The following is a 26,492-nucleotide window of genomic DNA, read 5'->3' as shown; positions in this document are numbered from 1 at the left end:
GTGGATTTCCAAGTGAATGGGTTGGGTGAGTCAAATAAGTTAGGGTCAAAATTGTCAGCCTCAGTTGTGTCCTGTTCATAGCCTGCACACATGTTCGTGGCAGATCCAGACTTGTCAACTCACACTAAAAGATCAAGCTTTTAAAAAAACCAGTAACGATCACCAAAAAACAATATTAAATTACAAGGTCTGTGTGTCTCGATCTCGGGGAATATAGAAATTTCATCCTCTTCGGTTCCCTTGTGGAAAAGATACCTAGTTTTACATGCAAGCGACCAACAAGTTCTTTTATTTCTTTGGCACTGATAGTAATAAAACATAATCAACGGGCCTCAAAAAATAAATGAATGAATGAATGAATGCTGATTCCCCAAATGCTTTTTCCTTTGTAATAAAACACATCAGGAGCCATCACTTTGTGACTTCTTGAGCACCATCTGCCCAGTGTCATCCTTCTCAAAAAGACGCTCAATTAATTCATCCCAGCTTTCCCTTGTCCTGCTTTTCTTAGACGGACCTGATGAAGCTAATGAAGAAGCTTGCTTGGTTGTGCCACAGGAATTTTCCTGCTCATCAAATGTTCCATAAGGAGAAGGGGAGTAAGCATGAGGGACAGCCAACTTGACTGCCCGCTGTAATGCTGCCTTGTACTCCTCAGTGTGCTCTCTTGCAAGAGTCTCCCGGCGCTCCATCCTCTGCTTTGCTGGAATCTCCATAATTCGATCTTTCTCTATCATTAACTAAGAATTGGAGGAAAATTTCAGTTCTACAGGGATGATGAATGTTCACAGAGAGAGAGAGAGAGAGAGAATGGTTTAATACAGTTTGTTCATAATTCTGTCAAAACTGAAAAGAGATGTACATGGTTGAGTAGAGAAAATAATGTATTGACTTTCCACAAGTGGGGAGAGAACCAGTAGAATCTACTGTGTCATGAATTTATGCAATAACTAAAAAAGAAACAAGACGAAGAATGATAGTAATTCATTTATCCATGAGGCCCAGAGAACTTGATCTAGTTCTTTATACATCTCTGATCAGTGGAAAGAAACACAATCTAGGTGTTCATACATCTCTGATTAATGGATCAAAATGGCCAGTTATTAATCAATCCTCTGGGTATGGTGTTCAGTTCTTCAGGCCCAATGGGAGAAGGAAATCTCCAAGGACTAAGATTCTTGAACTTCTCCATAGCCTCTGTTTTCTACCAATGATCAATCCTCTGTTTTCTTTTGCTTTTTATCAAGATTGATGGCAGATCCTAGAAGCTGACTTGATGGAGGTGTTTTTTGAATTCCACCGCCAGGCACGAATGCTACCTTCTTTGCTCTAGTGCCCAAAAAGAGAGGTGAAAACCTCAAAGGATTTTAGGCCCATAAGACTAATTTGGAGCCTCTATAAAATCATTGCTAAAGTTTTGGTAGGATGATTGAAATCTGTGTTACCATTGGTAATCTCCCAAAACCAATGAGCCTTTGTAGAAAGGAGACAAATAATAGACCAAATCCTTATGGCAAATGAGAGTGTGGCTGAAAAGAAAAAATGAGGGAGAGGACTAATTTGTAAGCTGGATCTAGAAAAAGCCTATGATATGGTGGATTGGTCCGTCCTTCTAATTCTTTTGGAAAAGTTTGGATTGGGCAAGAGATGGAGGAATTGGATTAAAGGATGTACTAGCTCAGTACATTTCTCGGTTTTGGTAAATGGAATAGCTAAGGATCTTCTACCCAGCAAAAAGAGGTTTAAGGCTGGGAGACTTCATTTCTCCTTTCCTTTTTAACTTTGTGGCATAAGTATTAAGCAAATGGTTGTTAAGGCTGATCTAAATAATTTGCTTTGAGGATGGAGAGTTGGTAGGGAGGATTGTTGTCACTCACTAATTTGTAGACGACTTAATCATTTTTTACGAGGAATGTAGTGAATCCAATGTGAGGAACTTAAAACTTCTAGTTGATGGTTTGCAAAGGGTATCAATGCTGAAAGTGAATTGGGGGAAGAGTTGTGTGGCAGGAATTAATACAGGAGAACAAGATATTCGGGAGGTGGCAGAAATACTAGGTTAGATTAGGAGTTAGCCCCTAGAGTATCTTGGTATGCCATTGGAGGGTAACCCTAGGTCAAAAAGCTTTTGGAAATCGATAATAGAAAGGTTCAGAAAAATGTTAGCATTTTGGAAGAGGAGTTACATTTTTATGGGAGGAAGAATTACTCTGATTAGATCCACCTTAGCCAACTTGCCTACCTACTTCCTTTCCACCCTTAGAATACTGATCAGGATTATAAAGAACTTGAAGAAAATTATGAAAGATTTATTGTGGGAACCGGGGGATGAAAGAAGAGATCATCTTATAAAATGAGAACAGGTATACAAATCTAAAGAATTGGGAGGACTTAGACTTAGGAATCTAATAAAGACAAATACAGCTTTACAAGGAAAATGGCTCTGGAGATTTCCTTCAGAAAGTGATAGATTGTGGCTCAAGGTCATTGGAAGCATTCACGGTAAGGCAGAAAATGGCTAGGATGCAACTTTGACAACTCATACTTCTTCAAGATCCCCCTGGAAAGCAATAATAGAGGTATTACCAACCTTTCTCAGTTTCACTCGATTTGATGTGGGTAATGGGGAGAGGGTCCTTTTCTGGGAAGATCTTTGGGTTAGGGATCTACCATTGAAACAACAATTTCCCTTACTCTTTTCTTTATCCAGTTACAAGGCTGAACCCATCTCGGTTTTTCAACGGAACTTGGTATAAATTGGGATTTTGGATATATATGAGAGGTCTGAGAGATTTTGAGCTTGACTCCCTTGTCCTCTTACTATCAAAGTTGGAAAATGTTTTCTTGGACACCAACTCTCCAGATGGAAGAATTTGGTTCCCTTCACCTTATGGTCTTTTCTCTTGTGCTTCCTTTTTTAACCTTCTTGTCTTGTTAGAGCTTTTGGGGGAAACTTTCCCAATTAAAGAAATCTACTGTAAACCTATTCCTCCTGAAGTACAAGCTTTGTCTTGGGAAGTGTTCCTTGGGAAGATCAACACCTGTGACTTGCTACAAAAAAGAAGGCCAAACAAATGCCTTTCTCCTCATGTGCGTATCCTTAGCAAGGAAAGTGGTGAGACCCTTCCTCATTTACTTGTTACCTGCCCTTTATGTCTTGTATATGGAAATATGTTTGTTCACTCTTTGGTTGCAGATGGGATCCTCCACAGGATGTGGTAGGCCTATTCAATTCCAGTTTCTTAACTCAACAAAAGAAGAGAGGAAGAGTTATGTAGAGGATAGCAAGAGCAGCGCTGATCTGGACTGTATGGGAAGAAAGAAATCAGAGAATTTTTAATGAGAAGAGCAAATCAAAGGAAGAACTGTTTGAAGCCATAACAGTAAGAACAACACATTGGGTAAAAACTTTGGATCTCTTTAGAGAATTCTCAACAAACAACATAATACAATCCTGGACTGAAGTGGCACAAACAGTTAGACCTGCAGATAGTGTAAGAATGGTTTGGAAACCCCCATCTTTCAACAAACTAAAGCTTAACTTTGATACTTTGATGGTAGCTCATTGGGTAATCCAGGAAGGGCAGGAATAGGAGGTGTTCTCAGAAACCATGAAGGAGTGGTGGTGGCATTATTTTTAGGATCAATTGGTTTTGGAGATTCAGTACAAGCTGAAGTGATGGCTCTCTTACATGGATTAAGACTTGCTGTACAAGTTGGAGTGAGGGAATTAGAACTGGAAGGAGATTCTCAGTTAGTCATATCTTGGTCCAAGAATATCAGATCAGCTCCATGGAAATATAGACATGCTTTTAGGGAGATCGCCACCTTGGCAAAGAGATTCAATTCCACTTTTAGGTGGATAAGATGGTCTGCAAATGGAATGGCAGATGTATTGGCAAAGAAAGGAGCTGATAGAGATAGCTTGTTTTGGGCTAAATTGTAATCTGAAGTACTTTGGGATGCTGGGAACTTGTCAGCCTTTTTGGGAATTCTTTGCAACTGTAATTTGATAAGCTCTTGGGGATGACATCCCTGTCATCATTTGTACTGCTACAGCTTTCTTTAAATGTAATAAATTAATCTCTTCCGCTGATCAAAAAAAAAAAAAATACAATCTCTTCCAAAGACCTAAAAGCAAATTTCAAAAGTAGGTTGATGTGGATTAGTTAGTTGAGAATGAGGATATTTGGAATCCATATTTGTTAGCCACCATGTAAGTACTTAATAACCATACTTCAAGTAATCAGAACTAATTTTCATTTTCCCGCTTTGGCTATACAAGAATATGTAGAGTTAGGAGTGTTTGGAAGCACAGGAAGATGTCCTGCTGATACTGTCACCAGTATTCAATACTGGATCATTCATGGTAATTACTATGCCTTTTCCTATTCATTGTGGGATGGTTGTTCATGAGAACAGGTTTGGCTTATGATGTTTTTGGAAGCCCTTGGTCAAACAAACACAGAACCAACAGTGAATTCCATTAATAGCTTGCCATTTTGATTCTATGGCACCACTCACATAAACAAGATTTAAAGAGGGAGCTTGAGTGCCAAGAAAGGGAAGAAGTTATCTTACATCCAGAGCCCTTTGAGCTTCTCTCTCTATCCAAATGATTGCATGGTCTGATGTAGCATTGCAAGAGAGGACTATGTGCTCAAATCTTCCATCTACTGGCACCGCCGTTCTCACAACTGGGGGAAATCTTCCCAACCTGCAACCAAGATGCATAAACAAGGCTCCCATCATGGAAGAACTGCTGAAGCTTAATTTTCTTTGCCTCGTAAATGACCCAAATATGATTTGGTTCTGCATTTAAGATCTAAATGTGGTTGCCTGAGAATTTAAAAGATAGATATTTTTTTTATGAATAGCACAACTTAGGAGGAAATGTAGCACGTGGCCACATTATCTATGTGATTAGTTGGACTTTTCTTCTAGTCTTCTCAAGGTATCAACCCTCAGTGGACGGCCAACACTTTCTTTCCAAAAGGAGTGTTATCTTAGTGGAAGGAAATGAATCCTGTCTATAACAAGCTATACCAACCTTGACCAGACCCTATAGGATCAGGTTAAGGTCAGCTTTCATTGAGTCTCGGGTTGGGTAAGGTTGAGCAAGTCTGCACCAAACCCGATCTTCTGGCATCACTAAGTCAAAGATTTCTTCCTTTTCCATATTACTATAGGTGTTGTATAGTTATCGTTTCAATAATTTGGTGATATCACTTTTGTCTAAATCTCTCTTCTTCTTAGTTGGGAGGACAAATTGAAATTCTGTTTATTTTTCTTTAAATGAAACCAAAAACAATGTTTACAAAAAGCTCTAATGAATACACATCAAGTGACAGATATTTACAATAAAATGTTCATGAAACTTCTATGGAAAATGGCATAGTAACATTGAAAAAATTGTAAATATAATCTTCTTCACTAAGAATGGAGTTTGGTAATACTGTTCTATTTTGTCAGGTCAGGTAGAGTTGCAGTTTCCCCTAGTAATGCACATCAAAATCAACAATTGCAACATTCTCCCTTTCTTACTACACCAAATGTAATTTGCAGGGCTAGTAGTGAGATCACCTGTCACTTACTGATCTCTAGTCCCCCAATATCACTTGCATTTAGCAGCTTTTTTTCCATTTTTTTGGTTCCAGGTGCTTGCAACCTTCTATTCAAGCCATCTTTCTTTTCCCCAAGGACAAGGGAGAGGATGGTGTGGAGATGTTTAAGGACAATTCTACTTTTAAATGTTTTAAAAGAAATCATGATATTTTTCAGGATAAGAAATAACTGCCAAAAGTAGGGATCATTACTTGGTGTGATGGTAAAATCTCGGGCTGACAAGTGTGACAATGTAGGTTCAAGTCTGAGCATGGCCACTTTGTGCAAAAAAGAAAAAAAAAAGATTCCAGATAGCCAGGACCAACAGTGGGTAATGGCCACTTTTAATCAACTGCCAACAGTCTTGATCAATCTTATTAATTTTAGGGTGGTTCACTGGATCTGTACTAGAGAAGAATTCCATGTTTCAACTTTTAACATGAGTGAGATAGCAAAGAATGAAGCCTACCTCTTCACAGTAGCACTAACGGTTAAACAGAACCTTGATTGATGTTCTATGGGGTAATCTGGGTCCATCAGAGATAGGAAATGCATTTAAAGGTCATAGTCCACAAACATTGAATACTTGGGCCTTTTGGTTATGTCATTATTATTTGGGTTTATAAATCAGTTGCCACTTGAGAGTATACAGGTTTGGAAGTGGAAAAAGACTAAAGTAGTGATTAGATGGATGAGAGGTAGATAAGGTTCTTGGCCTATTTGGAACTTTCTGAGATAGGATAGAATTTTGGATTCAAGTTCAAGACCAAGCAGTAACTTGGTTGCTGATGCCCTAATCTGGGAAAGGTGTAAACAGAGAAATCAGGGGTGTCCATTTGATGTTATCCATCAAAATAAGCTTTAGCTGTCAAAGGCCTCAAGGCATCACCTAGGTAGGGCTGCTAATGGATTGGAATAAATCAAATTAGATATACCATCCAAATTTGATTCATTAATATTCAGATTCAAATTGAATTGTATCCAACAGAGCTATAATGGACTCATACCAAATTCAGATTGAAATAGGATATTGAATAGCATTAACAACTTTCTTAAAATATTATACTTTTAATGAACTAAAAATGACTTTGATTTTTTTTTTTTTTTTTGACTCCATGAGGGAGTGTAACCCATCCCCCAAACCCCAACCCTAGTGCAGGCAGGATTCGATCCCAAGTCTCCACTACAACCAGCCAGAGACCTTACCAACTAGCTAGTTGGCACCTTTTGACTTTGATATTATATATCATTAACAAAATGAATTAAAAATAACTTGTATGAATAAATTGGATTCGATAAGGGTGGATCCATAAATTTTAGGTGCTCTACTGTCACCTAAGAGTGCCCTCTATGCTTTAACAAATTTGATATTTGGTTATTTTGTTGTAAACTTGTAGGGACCATTACTTCGTGTAATGGTATAATCTCAGGCCGGCATGGGTGAGAATGCAGATTTGAGTTTAAGGGAAACCACTTTCTGTAAGGAAGAAAATTGCCAAAGGTTAGGACTGTACCCAGTCTACCCTTCCCAAGACCCCAGATAGCTGGGACCAACATTGGACATGGTTTTACTTATCAAAAAACATTGGGCAATGGTTGTTTTAGTAGTAAACTTGTAACGCAGTTTTTCATGATTTTCTTCTTGCAATATTTCCTGATATACTTGTTATCCATTTTCCTATCATTGATAAAATCCCATGATCAAGTTACCGAAAAAAAAAAAAAGATCTCTCTAAGAGATATTATACTTGCTGCTAATGCTCAAGAGGAAGAAATTTATGTCAATTCATAGGATTGCAATGCAGCTGATGATACCTGAAGATCTTCCTCTCAACAATGTGGTAGAGGCGACCAGGTGCATACAGACGCCTTGGATCTTTAATCATCTTTTCTTCCGGAATGCATGTATCTCTCATGCATCTTAGGCACAGCAAGCATGGCAAACTGTTCAGTAGAGGGAAAACCAGCCCCTTCAATATATTTATATAAATACTCGGAAGGAGAGAACCCAAATCATTCAAGAACTTGAATATTTAATGGCAAATTCTTAGGAAGTAGAGCATCCATTTCCTAAAATTGGCACTTTTCTCAACAAGCATCCCAGTACAAGGGTACAACTTGTGTGCATTCACATACAGAGAGGGCCGTCAATTGATTAGGTCATTATCTGGATCTCATTCACTTAAACAATGTATGGAGCTCAAAATGGTAGACCCCTTTACAATAAGTTTATATTGAAATCTAGACCAATCTGAATTGGGCAATGGCAAATAATGTCATAACAAGATTAGAAGGGACAAGCATGCTGAGATGGATAAGTGGCAAGACTAGAAAGGATAAAATTAGAAATGAGTGATTTCATGGGAATTTAGGAGCACCAGAATAGATGATAAAGTTAGATAAAGTAGATTGAGATGGTTTAAGGTAATGAGAAATATGGAGTGATCTGATGCAAGTTGATGATTCAAAACCATCTAGGGAGAGGCCAAAAAAACAAAACAAGGGTTATGGTAATGAGAAATGATTCAAGGCCTCATGACTTGAGAGAGGATATGGCCCTTGATAGAGTGAAATGGAGAACAGGATTTATGTAGCAGAGTTGTTTTAACTACATTGTTTACCAAAGGTCGTGAAAGCATTTTTTTAGTTGATTTTATCAAGGAATTATAATATCAGAATCATTTTAACCAACTTGGTTCAAATCCAAATATCCTATATATGCAATTTGGTTGAATTTGGATCTAGGCATATCCCATCAGAATCCACCCACCTTCAATGTTTGTGCACATGTGCATGTTGTGTATTCTGTTTTGGCCAAGACTGACTTACATGAGAAGAAAAAAAAGAGTTGGATTTCTCTGTCAAAAGCGTAAGCCACATTGTTCTCACTTGTCCAGAGAAATAATGGGGGACATGTTGGCCAACATAATGTAACCATGCTAAAAGGTTAGGGTCATTTCAAGGAAATTGATGGATTGGACTCACTAGTTTTCACTTGATAAAAAACATAAATGTTTAGAAATTACTGACTGTAGAAAGAACACATCATGAAAGATGATATAGACCAACTGTTTTCCCCATTACCAGAAAAGTGACTTGAAAATGTCTTCCAAGGGTGTGGCTGTCCGTGGCAAGAAATCATCCTGGTTCAATATATATAATCATTAGAGCAAAAGCATATGTAACTATCAGTATGAAGAAGGAACAGATAAAGCAACAATAAGATAACACTACTGGAGGAAATCAGAACAATAGTTGGTATTCATCATGAATTTAGAAAAAGACCAAATCAGCAAAATACTTTGCTCTGCATTTCTTGGTATGTTTCATATGGAAGTTAGGAATGTAGACAATAAGAAAATTGCTCAAAGTCCAAGGCAATAACATACTATAAGTAATGATAGTGATCCTTTATTCTATACTCCATGGAGGATGCAAATTTGGTTTCTCCAGTTAGGCTGCCAAAAGACGGTGCTTTATCTTGGCAGTAGGTGATTTCTTGTAGATGTGATATTGAATACCAGGTACCTCCTCTACAGAAAGAGGATTTCCACAATGTTGATATTCTGTAACAAGATCAAGAATTCTATTAATGAAGGGAATCAGATGAGAATAGCAGAAAGAGTTTGAGGGAAGAAACTTCCCACCCCTCATTATTGACACTCTTAAGCCCTTGTCAACATGTCTCCACCGGCCCACCCTAATCTCAATTTGGGCAATAGACCTACAAAAGGTAGCCCAACTTATTTGTTTGAGGGGCAAGATTGCCTCTGGCACCAGAAGATCCAGCATTCCAGCTCAATCCATGGAGTAGGTCAGACATAAAAAAAGGTGACCATGTGAGATAATACATGATAGATCACAAATAAACTTTACCGTTTAAATATACCAAGAAAATGGTAAAAAGGGGGCTATTTAAAATCTCAATCTGACAAAAGACTAAGAGCAGCTGCTTTCTGCAAGTAAATGCTGAAGATTGGGTCTCCATCCAGTCCACCCCACTCAAGACCCTGGATAGCAGGACGAACATTGGGCAATGGCCCTTTTTTATGGATAACTGAGATTTATTAATATCAATGGTGGAAACAAGTAATATTTACAAAGATATTAAACAACCAACAGAGAGGTAGCCAAGGAAGCCACCGCAAGGTAGAATTACTCTACAGTTTCTGTTGTACCACGGATTTCCACTTGTCTCCAAAACTGTTCCTAGTTTCCTGGTTTCCTGGTTTAGCCAACTCATCAATCATCCCATTTGCTGCTCTTTGAACCCATTTTACATGAATCACCCTTTCCCTTTTAAGCTCTCTAATCTCTTTCTTGGTGTTCCTGTATTACCATGTAAGGGCCCCTTTTTATATATATACTAAGCAAATGACATAATAAAAACAAATCCATATTCTTCTGCACAAGTTTTATGGAATAAGTAATAGTAAATGATACAAAATGAACACTCCAATAATCCTTCGTTGAAAAAGAGAAACCTATTGAGCAAATGTTTCCTCATCTTTCTTGTGTTTTTTTTATTTGATAAGTGTCCTTATCTTTCTTGTTGCTAATGCGTATCTTTCAATCTTGATAAATATCATTTATGTTTGATATTTTAAGAAATGAAGCCTAGTCTCCTTGTGCAGGCTTTGAATCCCATAATGCAAGAATCTTCTTCCACAAGATATCCCATATTCTTTTCATCCACCTGATAGAGAATCCTCTAGCATAGAAGGTCATTCATGGTTTGCTTACCCATGGTAGTCCATCTTCACTGCAAGACTGCAAGTTGCACGTTTTCACTTATTAATAGCAGCCCCCAAAGTTCTTGAAGCTTTTACTGAACTCCTTCAAAGAAACAATAGGCAACAAAAAGTGACTCTTTTGCCAAGTGACAAAGACCTAGAAGGTTAAAAGTTTATACATGGCAAGAATCCAACCAATGCAACTCATATATTTTCCCGCATCCTCTTCTTTTGAAGAGTTTCCTTCCATTTCACCTTATTGGAATACCCCCACCCATGATGTTACTGTATCCTTTGGGGAAAACAGAGACCTCGTTCTCACAGAAATGTCACTCTATGTGACAAACTTTGATTGTTTATTAAGCAGCATCTATGCATGTAAGAATATCATGCTCCAGGTACGTCATTTATAAAGCTTCAACAAGTTTTTTCCACCTAAAAGAAATAATGTTACCTAGATATGATGAAGACACAGCTGGAACAATATTGGATATGGATTTCACACTAAAAATTGAAGTGTCTGACAAATTTGGCACTCTTGTAAAGGTATGTAAGAATCATAGAAAAGGTTAAGCTTCTATATTATAATGATCAGATTGTTTCTTCTCATTTTCTCCACAATCCTTCATCTTCTGTATTTCTACATACTCATAAAATCAGACTTCTTTGCTAAGCTGTTTTATTGGAGGAAAATTTAGACTGCAATTAGATAAGCTTCCCAAAATAACTTTGTTGTTGCAACCAGAACAAAAGCCAAAAGAAAAGAAAAAAAAAAGTAGCAGATCTAGAAAACAAATATTGATTTAGCAATTTACCCAAGCAATAAAGACATAGTTGAGAAAAAGTCCAGAAGCCAAAGATTTCTTGAGCTCTAGCAGCAAAGTTGCCAGCTTCTAGAAAGACAGGGCTCTAAAAGCAGCCTTGTGCCAGAAACTCCTGTGCTCTTGTGATTCAAGAACAAGAAGCACAAAATCAGATGCAAAGTTACAGCATTAAAAACTCTGCAAGGGAGCCATAACCACACATTTCTTTTAACACAAGGAAATGAAGTAAAGTGGAGTATGTGAAAAAGAACAATTGGACTAAGGAGGCATTTTTCATGTCTTATAGCTCAATGACCATAGATAAAATCTCTCAGTCTAGCAATGGACTCCCAAATAATGGGAGCAGAAAATATGTTCTTCAACTGATAAGAAACATTCAGCAAGAGGTTTGTCTCTGAACATTTCCTCTTTCATGGAGAAGCAAGCAGGGAGAGAAAAAAGATGGGTCCTACAGCTAGTATCAGAGATCAAAATGTCCCAAATCTATATTTATTTTACTGTTGCATGCTTTAGCATCCAACATCAATAGGTCCACATTGGATCTTGCACATTCCCTATTAGAAACCACAACAATCAGTACTGAGCATAATCTGGTTTCCCACCATTTGGGCTCTTATGTGCTTTTTCTTTTTTTTTCCCATTTCTGTTTGGCTTTTTTTCTAGACAAAATCCCAAATACAATTTGAAGCATTCATTGGTACTTCTGCAATTGCTACATCCAGATATTTCCTTCTACTTGGCTAACTACTTATAACTACACACTCATTTTCTGCAAATGTCAGTCTCGGTGGAAATGTCAGTCATCCAAATATACGAAACATGTCAGAAATGTCAGAAATATCATGTGGAATCATTGTAAAAATTATAGACATGGTGGAAACATTGTAACATGCAAAAATATAGGATGGTATTTTATAACATGATAAAAGAAGCATAGGCACACCTGTTTAAATTATTATCTTGTTCCAAATCATTAAACAAAGCTAAGAAACTAAGGTTATAGACAAACAAATACATTTTGAAGTTGTCCTGTAAAACTTAAGATTCAAAGCTTCATGATTTTTTTTTTTTTGAAAAGATAAGGTAAAAAATTTTATTGATGAGATATGAAAATATTACAACAGCTTCATGGAGCACCTCACCCAAGAAGAAGACATCTTACAGACTCCAAATAGACTGAGAACAAAACAGATGGAACAAATTCTGAGATTTGAATTCAGCAGTTACAGACATCCAACAAGCAAGTTTAGACACTGCTGCCTGAATTAAGTCCTCAGGACTTTTCACTTTGTTGCAGAAAATCCAGTTGTTTCTTTCAGTCCATAGGGTCAGTAAAACAGCCACAGGAACTGTTTTCCAGATCAGTTTTCCCTTCTTCAGGCCAGGTAAGTTCCAGCAGCACAAAAGGTCCTTGACAGAACCAGGCATAACCCAGAAGATCCCAACAGCCTTAATAAAATGCTCCCAAACTCTTGCAGAAATCGATCAATGGATGCTAAGATGGCGGTGCAGGAGCTGAAGAGTCAAAATTGGAATTTTATGATATTTTATGTATTTCTGTATTTTTGGACAGTAGGGGTATTTTGTCATTTTTGCAATTTTCTGTGGAATCCAATGATAGGGTTTAAAATGTCTAGTTATAGTTTGTTTATTTTTATAATTTCAGTCATTGCATAAGTAGGATTAGAGTTATTGAGTCTTCTTTAAATTGAAATAGGATATGACAGCTTAGTTTGAATCCTACTAGGATTATTGAGTCTAACAGTTTGACTCAGTCTAACAGTTTGACTCTAGGATTATTATGAGTTTAGAGTCTATCGTTTTATATAAAGGCAATGAATTATATTGAGTTTTCTTCAGCTTATGTCAGATATGGTGAGTGATTCCCATGCCCTAGAGTGATTCTAAGCACCCTGTGAGTGATTCCAGGTATTTTCTCTCTTATTCCTTCAAAAATCCATTACAGCCATTGATAGCCATAAAACTATGATCAAGAAGACCATTCAACATTCTCTAAGGACTAGAACTGAGCTTGTCCTACATCAGTTGATATCAGAGCTAATGGTTTATTCACTATGTTCTCACAAAGTGACCAATTCTATAGGCTTAGGGTATCTTCTAAACAATCTTACAGGTCTAGAATCAATGATGATTGGGTTTCTGAACCATATGAAGGGTCTTTGGTTGACTTATTTGAGAAGATGGTGGAAAAAAACAGATCTAATAATGTTGGCTACGGGAGCAAGGTTTTCAAACATGTTAGAAGAGAAAGGGGAAATACCAGATTTCGAAGGAAATGATGATTCACAAGCATTCTTTGATTGGGTTGCTGAACTAGAAGAATATTTTGATTGGCATGATATGCTTGAAAAACAAAGAATTAGATTTGCACGCATTAAGCTAACGGGTCATGCTAAAGTATGGTGGAGAACTCTTGAGCAACGACTAGAAAATAGAGGTGCTGATCCAATTAGTACATGGGCAAAGATGAAGAGGTGTTTGCAAGAAAAGTACATCCCATTAGACTTCCATGATCTATTTATGGAGCTGACTAATTTCGAGTAAAAGAAGCAGAAGATTACAACAAAGAACTTGAAGTCAATGGGGAGAAGGTACAAAGTTGAAAAGAAAGTAGATGATTCCTTGCATGTTGATGCCTATCCTATATCTGAAGTTGAGGATGAAGCTAAAGAAGAAGAATTTCAAGCTATAGAAATTGTATATTAAAAATCAAGAGGGTGCATGCCAAGAAAAAACAATAACTGTTGGAGTTTCCAACACCCATGATAAGCCCGAGGTTAATGATCAAGAAGAAATAGAAGAGGAGCAAGTTAAAGAAATTCAACTGCAAGATACAAATGTGTTGATTGTAGTAGATCCTAACAAGAAAGTAAGTGACTTTACCTTTCAAGTTCAACTAGAACTAATTCAAGAATTACAACCTGGCATAGCACAAGTTCCACCAACATCAACAATGGAAGGAGTCCTAGAGTTTGTTGAAGAGCCAAGGATAGCAAAACACCTAGAGATGGTGATTCCTAAGCTAGAGGTCAAAGGAAAGGTTCCAAATGTTGCAGTTAAGAGTTTGGATAAGCGAGGGGAAAATTCATCACAATGGTTTGTTGATGAATTAAGTGTTCAAAAAACTAATGCTATCCATTATCAATGATTTAACAAAGATGGTTAGAGAAGGCAGTGTTTCAGAAATACATTCCTTTCAAGATCCTTTTCTAGTTCTGTGTGTGGCCTATACTCTATAGTTCAAACATGTAGTTGTGGGAAGTCCTACTCCATTTGTAATTAGGGCATATCAACTTTTCATCCTCAAGTTCTTCAAAACTCGAGGACGATTTTTTTCAACCTGTTGAGCAGGAGAAGGAGAAGAAGAAAGGAAAGAAGGAAGAAGAAGAGAAGAAGAGGAGGCTACTGAGTTAAGGCCTCAAAAGATAGTGCTTCAGTTGAGTGAAGCACTGTATTTATACTATACTGGTCGTACAACACAAGAGGTCTACAGAAATTACAAAAATACCCATGCGGGCACTAAACCTTTGTACAGTACATATAATACACCTGTCAACACTCCCCCTCAAGTTGGGGCATAGATATCAATCATGCCCAACTTGTCACTGAGACCTTGGTGTCTGGAATGGTTTAGCCCTTTTGTAAAGATGTCTGCTAGTTGGTCTTCAGAGCTGATGTATGGAGTGCATACTTCGCCTGTGATGATTTTCTCTCTGATAAAGTGCTTGTCAACTTCAATGTGCTTTGTTCTATCATGTAGTACCGGGTTGGCAGCGATACTTATAGTTGCCTTGTTGTCACAGAGTAGAGTCATGGGTTTATCTACTAGAAAACCCAACTCCCCCAATAGATTCTTTATCCACATACCTTCGGTTACTCCGTGTGCCATTGCACGGTACTCAGCTTCAGCACTGGATCTAGCTACCACGGTTTGCTTCTTACTCCTCCAAGTAACAAGGTTCCCCCGTACAAAGGTGCAATAATCACTAGTAGACCTTCTGTCACTTTGAGATCCAGCCCAATCCGCATCTGTGTAAATTTCAACTCTCAAATGTTCATGTTTCTGGAATAATAAGCCAGCATCCAGGAACTTCTTAAGATACCGCAGTATTCTCTCCGTTGCTTCAAGATGAGTGGACTTAGGTACATGCATGAACTGGCTGAGGACACCAACAGCATATGCTATGTCTGGACGAGTCATAGAGAGGTACAACAATCTCCCTACAAGCCTCTGAAATTGCTTCACATCCTTAAGAGGTTCACCTTGGCTGTCACTTAACTTATGGTTGGGGTCAATGAGAGAGTCAGCTGGTTTAACCCCAAACTTTCCAATGTCATTAAGCAAATCTAAGACATATTTCCTTTGGGAGATGAAGATACCTCTTTTTAATCGGGCAACCTCAATTTCAATGAAGTATTTGGTGGGTCCTAGATCTTTCACTTCAAACTGAGTGGCAAGGAAACCCTTCAAACTTTGAATTTCATCCTTCCAATCACCAGTAACAATTATGTCATCCACATATACTATCAGGGTAGTCGTTTTACCTTCTACTCTTTTTAAAAACAGTGTGTGATCTGACTGACATTGCTTGTATCCCCTCTGCTGAACTACAGTATGAAATATGTTGAACCAAGCTCTTGGTGATTGCTTTAGCCCATATAAAGACTTCTTCAACTTGCACATGTTTTGTTCACTTCCTTGAGCCAAAAAACCACAGGGTTGAACCATATAAACTTCCTCTTCAAGGTCACCATTCAAGAAGGCATTCTTGATGTCGAGCTGATGTAGATCCCAATTCAGATTGGCAGCAAGAGAAAAAAGTACTCTAATAGAGTTCATTTTGGCAACAAGGGCAAAGGTTTCTACATAATCAACTCCATATACTTGAGTAAAACCCTTTGCCACTAAACGAGCTTTATACCTCTCCACGGTTCCATCAGCCCCATGCTTAACAGTGAACACCCATTTACATCCAACTAGATCCTTTCCCTTAGGGAGATCAACAAGTTCCCACGTGCCATTCTTATGAAGAGCATCAATTTCTTCCTTCATGGCCTTCATCCATTCTGGTACTGAGAGAGCTTCTGCCACATTCTTGGGAATAGTGATACTGTCAATGGAGGTAAGAAAAGCATGAAATGAAGTGAGCACGGCCTCAAGCCAACGAGAGGGCATTCGGTTAATGAGGTATGTAGAACAAAGGACGGCCTCAAGCCAAAATCGTTTGGGAACATTCATGTGGAGTAGTAAACCCTGTGCCACTTCAAGAAGGTGTCGGTTCTTCTGTTCAGCCACACCATTTTGTTGTGGCGTGCGGGCACAGGAGCTCCGATGAAGTGAGCCATGTGAAGCAAAGAACTCCGTGAGGTCACTATGAAAAAATTCTTTTGCATTGTCTGATTGAAATATTTGAATTTCGATATGAAATTGGGTGAAGACCACCCGCTGGAAATCTTGGATAATTTTTTGTACTTCCTCACGGGTTCGCATCGGATATACCCAAGTGTATCTGGAATAATCGTCAATGAAGGTAATGAAGTACTTGTAGCCACTCTTAGAAGGTAAAGTAACAGGGCCCCACACATCATAATGCACAATGTGAAAAGGAAACTCATATTTACTATTTCTTTGAGGAAATTAAGTTCTACAATGCTTGCTTAACTGACACGTTTGACAAGAAAAATTATAAACAGACACTGACTTACACAGTTCTGGGAAAACAACTTTCAATGACTCAAAAGACAAATGACCCAAACAACAATGCCACAAATACATTTTACTCTTTCTGAACTGACTCATAGACTCTGTAACATGAAGGCCAGTCGTATTCTCCAACATATAGAGTCCATCAACTATGCATCCCCTACCAATCATCCTCCCTGAGGCCAGATCCTGAATCACACAATAGGAAGAGAAAAAAGTCACAGAACAGTTTAAGGAATTTGTAACACTACTGACTGAGAACAAATTCATAGGGAATTTTGGAACATGAAGAACATTAGAAAGAGTAAGGCCGAGGGGAAGAGAGAGTGTTCCTTGACCAGCTATGGAAGTGTATGATCTATCAGCTAGTCTCACTTTATCTCTTCCAGAAAGAGGGTGATAAGTTTGAAAGTAAGAGGACATACCAGTCATGTGTTTTGACGCTCCAGAATCATGATCCATGGAGAGTCAAGGTCGTGAGAAGCAACATGGAAAGCTGTGGCAGGATTACCTGATGTGGATGCAAAAGAGGTGGTGGAAGGAGCATCCAATTGGCGAATTGTTGTACCATAAAGCTCCAAATGGTCACGGAAGGAGTTTACAATATCCTCCCTTGGGTCAGATCCAGAGTAGCTATGTTGGCCATGTGGTTTTTGAGTCACAGCAAAAGTGGAGGGCTGATTCTCTCGAGTAACCATGTTGGTCATGTGGTGTTTCTTGGTACCTTGTTGCCCAGGTCTTCTAATTACATCTGAGCCTTGCTTCTTAGGTAAATCCTAAGCCCACTTTGGTTTCCCATGGAGATCCCAACAAGTATCTTTGGTATGTCGGGGCTTCTGACAATTAGTGCACCACAATTTTTCCTTATCTTCTGCTTTCTTCTGGAAATCCCCTCTCTTGGAAGAAGGTCCACCACTAGTAGAGGAACCCCCCTTTGCTGCCAACACAATTGCATCCCCTCCGGTGTTGTTCATCAAGTTTCTTCTATTCTCTTCAGACTGGACAAGAGCATAGACCTCCTGAATTGAAGGAAGATCCTTAGAACTTAGAATTTGTACTATGATGGATTCAAAGATAGGATTTAGACCATGTAAAAAAGCAAACACTCTTTGCTGTGAAACAAGTTTCTTATACAATTTTGCATCCTTATCACACTTCCAATTAATATTCTGGTAATGGTCCAACTCTTTCCAAACAGTTGTCAAGTCAGAGTAATAAACTGATAAACTCCTCTCCCCCTGTTTACAAGTAGATGAAGCTGCTTGCAGTTGATAAATCTTGGCATAGTGTCGAAGTTCAGAATATGTGGATTTTGCCTGTTCCCAGATCTCATTTGCAGTTTCAGCCCACATGAAGTTCTTCCTTATTTGCAGTTGCATGGAGATCAAAAGCCATGACATAACCATATTGTTCTCCCGATCCCATCTATCATGTTCTGCATTTCCAGAAGGTGGTTCTTTGATTCTTCCATTTATGTAGCCTATTTTTCCCCTTGCAGTTATGTATAGCTTGATCCCCCTTGACCACTCTAGGTAGTTTAACCCATCAAGAGGAACAACAGCCATACGGAAGGATAGGTCACTGCTCCCACTCATTCCATTCATCATTGTGGAGATTCCAGATGTAGCTGAATCTTCACTATTCATGATTCTAGTTTTAGAAGTACACAAAACCAAAAGGCACACTGCCTTACAGAGCTGCTACAGTCCATAACTGGGCACTTGCTGATTTTCAGTTTCACAGAGAACCAAGCATAAACACTACAGCTGCAATATTAGGTTGTATGACCTACACTATGTAGGAGTCCACAGAACAATATACGAACTACACTTGCAGTGTAACTAGGTCAGAATGACCTATAGTTTTACAACTTTAATGCAGCTTCTCAGCTGAAAAAAGAAACTCAGTAGGAACAGCAATACGAGTGGTGGTTCACCACACCTAATCGGCTGATATCCACTTTCCAGGGCAGCTGAACAGTCACTTAGGGTTTAGGATTCATCAATAGCCCCTTAGAGAGCTGAATAGAGCAACACACAATCGGAGGAAGGGGGACAGTCCCTACTCAGATTTTGGGACATTAATAGTCCATCGAAAAAGTGCAAGAAGAGAACCATAACAGAAAAAAATCAGTTCAGTACCTAGGTCACCCGAGTTGTGAATAGGCAGTATAGTCATGGACTCAAACTTCTCTTCAGGTCAGAACCCTCCTTCGTACATCTGGGATGGTTTTCTACAGTCTTCTTAGCCGAGCAACTCCAGTTACCAACACAAAAAAAAAAAAAAAAAAAAAAACTTATTGCAGAACGCTTTTCTGTGCTAGGAAGTTGAACAGTTAGCTTTCTTGTAGCAGAACCCTACTCGGCAGTGGAGACTAACCGCAGCACTAGAGGATGCTTCCTCTTCCTTGTCTTCGAGCATCAGGACTATAGCTCCTATGTAGCAATGGAGAGAGACCACAGCTGGATGTTTTCCAGGCCTAGACGGTCCTGCTCTGATACCATGTTGAGCAGGAGAAGAAGGAGAAGAAGAAAGGAAAGAAGAAGAAGAAGAGAAGAAGAGGAGGCTACTGAGTTAAGGCCTCAAAAGATAGTGCTTCAGTCAAGTGAAGCATTGTATTTATACTATACTGGTCGTACAACACAAGAGGTCTACAGAAATTACAAAAATACCCCTACAAGCACTAAACCTGTGTACAGTACATATAATACACATGTCAACACAACCGGGGGAGAATGATGCAGGAGTTGAAGAGTCAAAATTGGAATTTTATGATTTTTTATGTATTTCTGTATTTTTGGACAGCAGGGGTATTTTTGTCATTTTTGCAATTTTCTGTGAGATCCAATGATAGGGTTTAAATTGTTTAATTATAGCTTGTTTATGTTTAAAATTTCAGTCATTGCATAAGTAGGATTAGAGTTGTTGAGTCTTCTTTAAATTGAAATCAGCTTAGTTTGTGTCCTACGAAGATTATTGAGTCTTAACAGTTTGACTCCTAGGACTATTATGAGTCTAACAGTTTGAATCCTAGGATTATTATGAGTTTAGAGTCTATAAATATGTATGGACGTTTTACACAAAGGCAATGTATTATATTGAGTTTTCTTCGGTTATGCCAGCTATGGTGAGTGATTCCCATGCCCTAGAGTGATTCTAGGCACCCTGTGAGTGATTTCAGGTATTTTCTCTCTTCTCTCTCATTCCTTCAAAAAGCCCTTACAGCCATAAAACTCTGATCAAGAAGACCACATAGGCCACAATTCGGATCTGAAATCTGCACACCACGCCTATCCAAGTTAACTCTTGACAAGCACTTATTTAGGGCCATCACCCAATCCAGAAAATTTGATTTAGAGGAACTGATTGAGTTCCACACCTGCTTACTTGGGAAGCCAGAGATATTTGTTTTACTCAGACTTGGCACCATCGCCATTCCATTTCCACCTTCACTAATCCTCCAAATTAACTAAGATAGGTTGTCTCTGTAACAGTTGCAGAAGGTCTAGCAGCTGGTCCATCTCCCAATCAAAAAGATTTCATCTGAAGAAAGGACACCAGGAGATTGAGTCCACAATCACATCATCTGATTCAGCAACTGAAGCCTCAGGATCAAGGGCACATTGAAAGAGAAGAGGAAAGGCTTCAGCAAGAGGAATGTTTGAACACCAGGGGTCCATCCAAAACTTCAACTTATTTCCCCTACCAATCTTGAGAGCTAGACCCTCAGAAAAAACAGTAAAGGATTTCATAATTCTTTTCCACAAGGAGCATCCCCAACTTTGAAAAAGATCCAAGGATTTCCAGTTACCACAATCCACTCCATATGTAGAGGCTATTAAGGTCCTCCACCGAGCATTCCTTTCAGCACCAAACCTCCAAAGCCACTTATTGAGAAGAGCAGGGTTAAAGATCTTTAACTTCCTTATTCCCAAAGCTTCATAATAGAATAAGTTAAAGAAAATTTTGAACTCGTAGAAAATGTGTTGTAATAGATCAATCAAATAATCTATTACCCAAACAAAAACTAATATTTAACTTCATGTTTCATGTTTGAAATGAATATTGAGCTAGCTCAAAGTGATAATCACATAAGTTAGGTGGGCAATAACATTATTATTCCACATATCTACAATATTGTCACCATCTTATGTTATAATACTATCTCTTGTACTCCGCATAGTGCTGGTTGTGTTCACTGGGGAATATATCGAATCTAGCAAAATTTCATGTCGCTACCCATGATAGTGGAGATGGAAATATGTCTTTGAAGCTATTTCTTGTATTCCACATAGTGTTGGTAGTGTTCATTGGGGAATATGCTGATTCTGGTAAAGTTTCGTTTCGCTACCCATGGAAATGGAAATATGTCATGGAAATATTAGGGAAATTAGGGGCATTTTAAACCATGATTTTCTAAAGGGGAGCCTAACTTTTTGCACACTTCTAGTCTATATAGATTGCTAGAACCTACATTTTTAGGTGTTAAGATATATTACTGATTACTGCTTATTTTATTTTACCATTTAGTAGGGTTAAAGAGAATCCTGCATTCCTTAAACCAACCTCTCTCATAATGGTGATGCTAATCACATCTTAGAATGAAAAAGATGATACATATCTAGCACCAAAATAGGGGTCTTGAGTCCAATCATGAAATTAGTAAAGAGACCCAGAGTAGGTCATCATCATCATCCAAGTCTTATCCCAATCATATGGCATTGACTACATGAATCCTTTTTTGCCAATCAGTTCTGTTCAACGTCATATCCATTGTTAAACTATTGTCATTTAAATCATTTCTTACTACTTCTACCCATATCCTTTTTGGTCTACCCCTAGTCCTTCTAGCCCCTTCAACTTGCAATAAACCACTCCTTATTACATGTGCTATTGATGGTCTTATGCACACACAACCAAACCATCTTAGTCTACATTCTCTCATTTTATCACCTATTGGAGCTACTTCCAAATTTCTTCAAATAAATTCATTTACAATCCTGTCCTTTCTAGTTTTTCCATTCATCCATCTCAAAATATGCATCTCTACCAAAGTCATTTCTGGACTGCCCAAAATTCTACTCCATAAGCATAGCTGGCCTTACAATTGTTTTATAAATTTTCCTTTTAATCTAAGTGGTATTCACCCATCACACAAAACTCCTAATGCATCCCTTCATTTTGCCCAACCTATTCTAATTCTATGAGTGACATTCTCCAATTCCTCTTCAATCTCTCCCTTGTTATGAAGTATCAAACCAAGTTCTGCAAAAGGTCAAATTGAGTTATCCCTTGGTTTCTAATCTTAAGTGTACCTAATTTTTTTTTATTTTTGATTAGCAAGGAAAATTAACTTTACTAATAAGAGAGAAAACAAGTTACAGGATTACAAATTAAAATATATCACAAGGTATCGATGAAGCCCAAAAACAGACTACAATAATGCCCAAAACAATTGCTACCTATAGACCCCATGCTTGGCTAATGCGTCGGCCATCCCATTTGCAATTCTTCCGGTCCAAGAAAAGGTGACATTGAGTTCCCTTGGCCGAAAAAAAGACTACAAATCAGGTTTAGTCATTTATTTTAAAACCACTTGTTTCTAAGGTATTTGTCAATAAGCATAATTTTGCATTTAATCCTCCATCAATTAAAACAATGCCACCAGCAAACACCTACACCATGGGACCTCCTCCTATATATGATTAATCAATTCATTTATGGTCATTGAGTTCCCTTGGCCGAAAAAAAGACTACAAATCAGGTTTAGTCATTTATTTTAAACTTGAATACAATATATTCTGTTTTAGTCATTTATTTTAAAACTTCTTGTTTCTAAGGTATTTGTCAATAAGCTTAATTCTGCATTTAATCCTCCTATATATGATTAATCAATTCATTTATGGTCAATGCAAATAAATAAAGGCTTAAGTGATGAACCTTGGTGAAGACCCATCATAATTGTAAAATCCGATGTCTCTCTCATTGGTGGTTACACCCTCATACATATCCATAATTAGGTCTATATACCTATTCGGAATCCCTTCTTTTCCAAGACCTGTCATATTATATCTTTAGGAACTCTATCATATGTTTTCTCTATATCAATGAACGCCATATGAAGACCCCTTTTTCTCTCTCTGAACTTTTTTTATCAATCATCAAAAAAGAAAGATGGATTCTGTAGTTGATCTCCCTGGCATGAACCCTACTTGGTTCTCTGATAATACTTGTTTTATGTTTTAATCTTTGTTCAATTATTTTCTCCCAAAGTTTCATAGTGTGGCTCATAATTTTAATCCCTTGATAGTTCTTACAACTTTGAAAATTGCCTTTATTCTTAAATATAGGGACCATACTACTCTTCCATACCTTTTCACACTTCCATTGGAATCCATTGGACCCTAATACTTTCCCCTTCTTCGTCTTATTTAGTACTTCTTTCACACATGTTATTTTTAACACTATTAGTATTACTAATCTCTCCTTGATTAGCATTCTCAACATGTTGTTCATTTAATAATTTTTCAATCCATCTTGATTTCCTCATCTTTTACCAAGACTCCTTGATCTTCGTCTTTAATGCACCTAACACAGAACTAGAGAAGGTCATTTCTATTATATATTGCAAGTAGAACAATGACAAAAACTTTCTTCTTCTTGGTGGATGACAAAAATGAACAAATTCTCCTAAGACATTATATCCATAATCCATTTAATTTTTCTTTAGGGTCCAAAGTTGTTCCCATTGGTGTTTATCTCCGCATTGGTGCATCTTATGTAAGAAGAATGGTGAAAGCTGTTATCACTTGCTTGTTTCTTGCCCTTTAGTTTCAGAGATTTGGTGTTGGTTTTTTTCTTTATTTGGTTGCAGGCTAGCCCTCCCCTTCAAGCATGCAAAGCTTGTTCAATTCCACTCCAGTGAGGGGTTTAAAGAAGAGAGGTAAAATTTTGTGGAGATGTGCTAGAGCTGCTATTTGTTGGACGGTCTGGGAAGAAAGAAACCAATGATTATTTCATGACAAAGAAAAAAGCAAGGAAGCCCTCATATAAATTGTTTATGTTAGGGTGGCACACTGGGTCAAGTCTTTGAAGCTTTTTGAAGCCTATTCAGTAGGAGACATCATTAGAAACTGGGAAGAAGTGGCTCAGTCAGCTCCTATGTCTAGTGCTATTAGACCTATTTGGACTCCACCAGATTTGGGTTTCATCAAATTGAACTTCGATGGTAGCAGTGAAGGTAATCCAGGCCCTTCAGGCATAGGTGGTGTTTTCAGGGATGAAGAAGGTTGAATTATTGCTATGTTCTCAGGATCTATAGGCCGGGGCGATTCTCTGAGAGCTGAAATCCTGGCAGTTCTAGAAGGAGTAAAAAGAGCTAAGCAGTTGAATATTAGTAAGCTGCTGGTGGAAGAGGAGACTCAATTGACTGTTAGTTGGCTGCAGAAGGAAGAGTCTAGTCTGTGGAAGTTCTCAAATGAAAGAAAGAAAATCAAGCAGCTAACTCAGAATATGATTGTAAGGGTTCAATGGGCCAAGAGGAGCACTAATTCCATGGCTGACACCTTGGCTAAACAGTGGGTGGGAAGATCTAATTTCTTTTGGGCTATATTGTAATAGGTGCTTTCAGTTCTGTAAGTGAGGGTTAAGATATCTTACCCCTCCAATCTGGTTGTAATTTCCATATATTTTTAGTAAAATTACTGTTATTGATCAAACAAAAAAAAAGTTGCTCCCATTTAGAAAACAAGAAATCCATGAACTTGCCTGGAGTACAACAGAGTTGATGACATCTGCATATCTCACAGCCAAATTAAGTGACATACACCTCGCAGGTGCAATTGCATAGCATTTGATCCTCTTCCTGTCTATGTCCCCAAGTCTGTCCCGATTCTGCACCACCACCATCGTCAACAATGCCGCAACCCCTGACCCAAGTGAATGTCCAGTGAACGTCAATTTATAGTTGGGATACTTCTCAACCAGCTGTCTTAGAAGCTCACACTCTGCATCCAGTACACACCCAGCTGCCTTCAAGAGCCCATTATGGACATAGCCACCATCAAATTTCCTCTGTCCAAGCTTGTTATCAAGCAGAACTGCATAATCAGATTCCTTCGCCAAATTAAGGCCTCTAAAGGCCAGGACTATATCGGCATTATCATGATCAACGTAGATTATATACGGAGGAGCCCGGCCATAGGTGTCTTCATAAGTTCTCCGCACAATCACCCAGTCAGCATTGATTCCATACCCACCAGGGGGAGCCCAAAGAGGGTGTCGGAGGTCCTCCTCATAGACGGCGAGAATTAGGCGGCAGAGGCGGGGAACAGATTCAAATTCCTCAGCGGTCGCAAGACCCCAGTTTTCACTGTCATGGCCCGCAGTGTGGAGGCATCGCTTCCATGCCCAGCGAGCACAGGCCAGGCAGTAGACGCATTCAAGAATGGGGAGACCGCAGACGATCGACATCGATGTCTATGAATCCAGCATGTTATCAGAGATTATGAAGCTGATTTTGATGAGAACATGAAAGAACTGTAGTCTTTTCGCAAATTAAGTCTTCCCTCGTTTATCCCTTCTTAGAAGCCAGAGAAAAGCCTCCAAAGGTGGTAATGAGCATCCAAAACAAAGAAGAAACTAGAATTGCTCAGAAGAAAAAAGTTATTGAGGCGAAAAGTCAAAACACAATTTCGAAAATTGAACTGAAATTGTTTTATATCTGTACAAAGGATACAGGAACGAAGAGCTGAACGAGAAAGGCAGATACAGATAAATGGAAACAGATCAGTTAATCAATCAAACTTTCTACACTACGGAAAAGAAAAATAAGAAAAGTAAAAGAAAAACAGTTGCAGATGATAAATAGTTCTTTGGGTATTGTTTGGAGCACAAATTGGTTATTAAAACTAGGGTTTTCTGGGTGTAGAAGACTACAGACTACATAATCAACGAAGACATCACTGACTAAAAAAAAGAGGACGAAGAAGGTCCCAGAGATAACTCTGCAGTTATTAAAATAAACAAAAGAGAAAATGAAACTCAATGGAAATATGGTTTTTCCTAAAAATTTACTGGGAGTAGGATGCAAATTATGAGTTTCTCTTGTTATCTCCGAACGTATTTTGGATGAAAATTTTGTCGGAAAAGAGTTCAAATTTGACGAGAGAGAGAGAGAGAGAACTGATAGGTCATAGTCGTAGAGAGAGAAAATAAAAACGAAGGAGAAGTGAAAGTCAAAGGGCTCAAAACCCTTGGTAGTTGTAGTTGCTACTTGCCACCCAGTAAGTGAAGTAAAAGCTGGGGTCCGTTCGTCATCTAAAACCTCCACATGCTGTGATATGATGCTAGATTCCAGAATGCCTGTAATATCGTCGGGAGCTCCGTAAATTTCATTGTCTTCTGGTGGTATTTTAGTCCTTTCGGACCTTCGGTCCTTCGGTCCTTCAGCCATCGCGTGTGAAAAAAAAAAAAGCACGTTATTCTCTGACTTTTAAAATTAGGCTAAATTGCTGAAATCTCCGCTAGAAATTTATGGTTATTGTTGAAATCTCTCTATAACTTTGTTAATTGCAATCACTTTTCTGCATTATTTTCTAAATAATT

At 38.3% G+C, this 26,492-nt stretch overlaps 1 protein-coding gene across 2 annotated transcripts; it reads right to left on the bottom strand.

Annotated features, from left to right (window-relative positions):
* Positions 1 to 138: 138 nt before the first annotated feature.
* LOC148848659 (uncharacterized) lies at positions 139 to 26,229 on the bottom strand. Of its 2 annotated transcripts, XM_088949879.1 has the most exons (5): positions 24,654 to 26,229; positions 8,689 to 8,747; positions 7,420 to 7,548; positions 4,582 to 4,717; positions 139 to 740 (listed from the first exon to the last, which is right to left on the bottom strand). In XM_088949879.1, exons 1-5 carry the CDS (start codon positions 25,356 to 25,358, stop codon positions 402 to 404), a joined length of 1,368 nt encoding a protein of 455 aa, XP_088806005.1. In that variant the 5' UTR covers positions 25,359 to 26,229; the 3' UTR covers positions 139 to 401. The 2 variants fall into 2 exon arrangements, with proteins under 2 accessions (XP_088806005.1, XP_088806006.1); XM_088949880.1 differs by lacking the exon at positions 7,420 to 7,548 and having other exon boundaries at positions 24,654 to 26,227.
* Between the last annotated feature and the right edge of the window lie 263 nt (positions 26,230 to 26,492).

Source organism: Nelumbo lutea, chromosome 6 (assembly GCF_056320005.1).
Source record: "Nelumbo lutea isolate HS-2025 chromosome 6, American lotus-T2T, whole genome shotgun sequence".
In the NCBI taxonomy this organism is placed as follows: Eukaryota; Viridiplantae; Streptophyta; class Magnoliopsida; order Proteales; family Nelumbonaceae; genus Nelumbo; species Nelumbo lutea.
Note: the sequence above shows the minus strand (reverse complement) of the source record. Positions and strands in the feature narration are given on the sequence as shown.

Coding starts and splice junctions, on each gene's coding strand:
- LOC148848659 (XM_088949879.1), bottom strand. CDS start 25,358: ATGTCGATCGTCTGCGGTCTCCCCATTCTTGAATGCGTCTACTGCCTG. Junction 7,549..8,688: donor ATTTTCAAGTCACTTTTCTG/GTAATGGGGAAA, acceptor TCTACTGAACAG/TTTGCCATGCTTGCTGTGCC. Junction 4,718..7,419: donor GTTGAGAGGAAGATCTTCAG/GTATCATCAGCT, acceptor TCTTGGTTGCAG/GTTGGGAAGATTTCCCCCAG.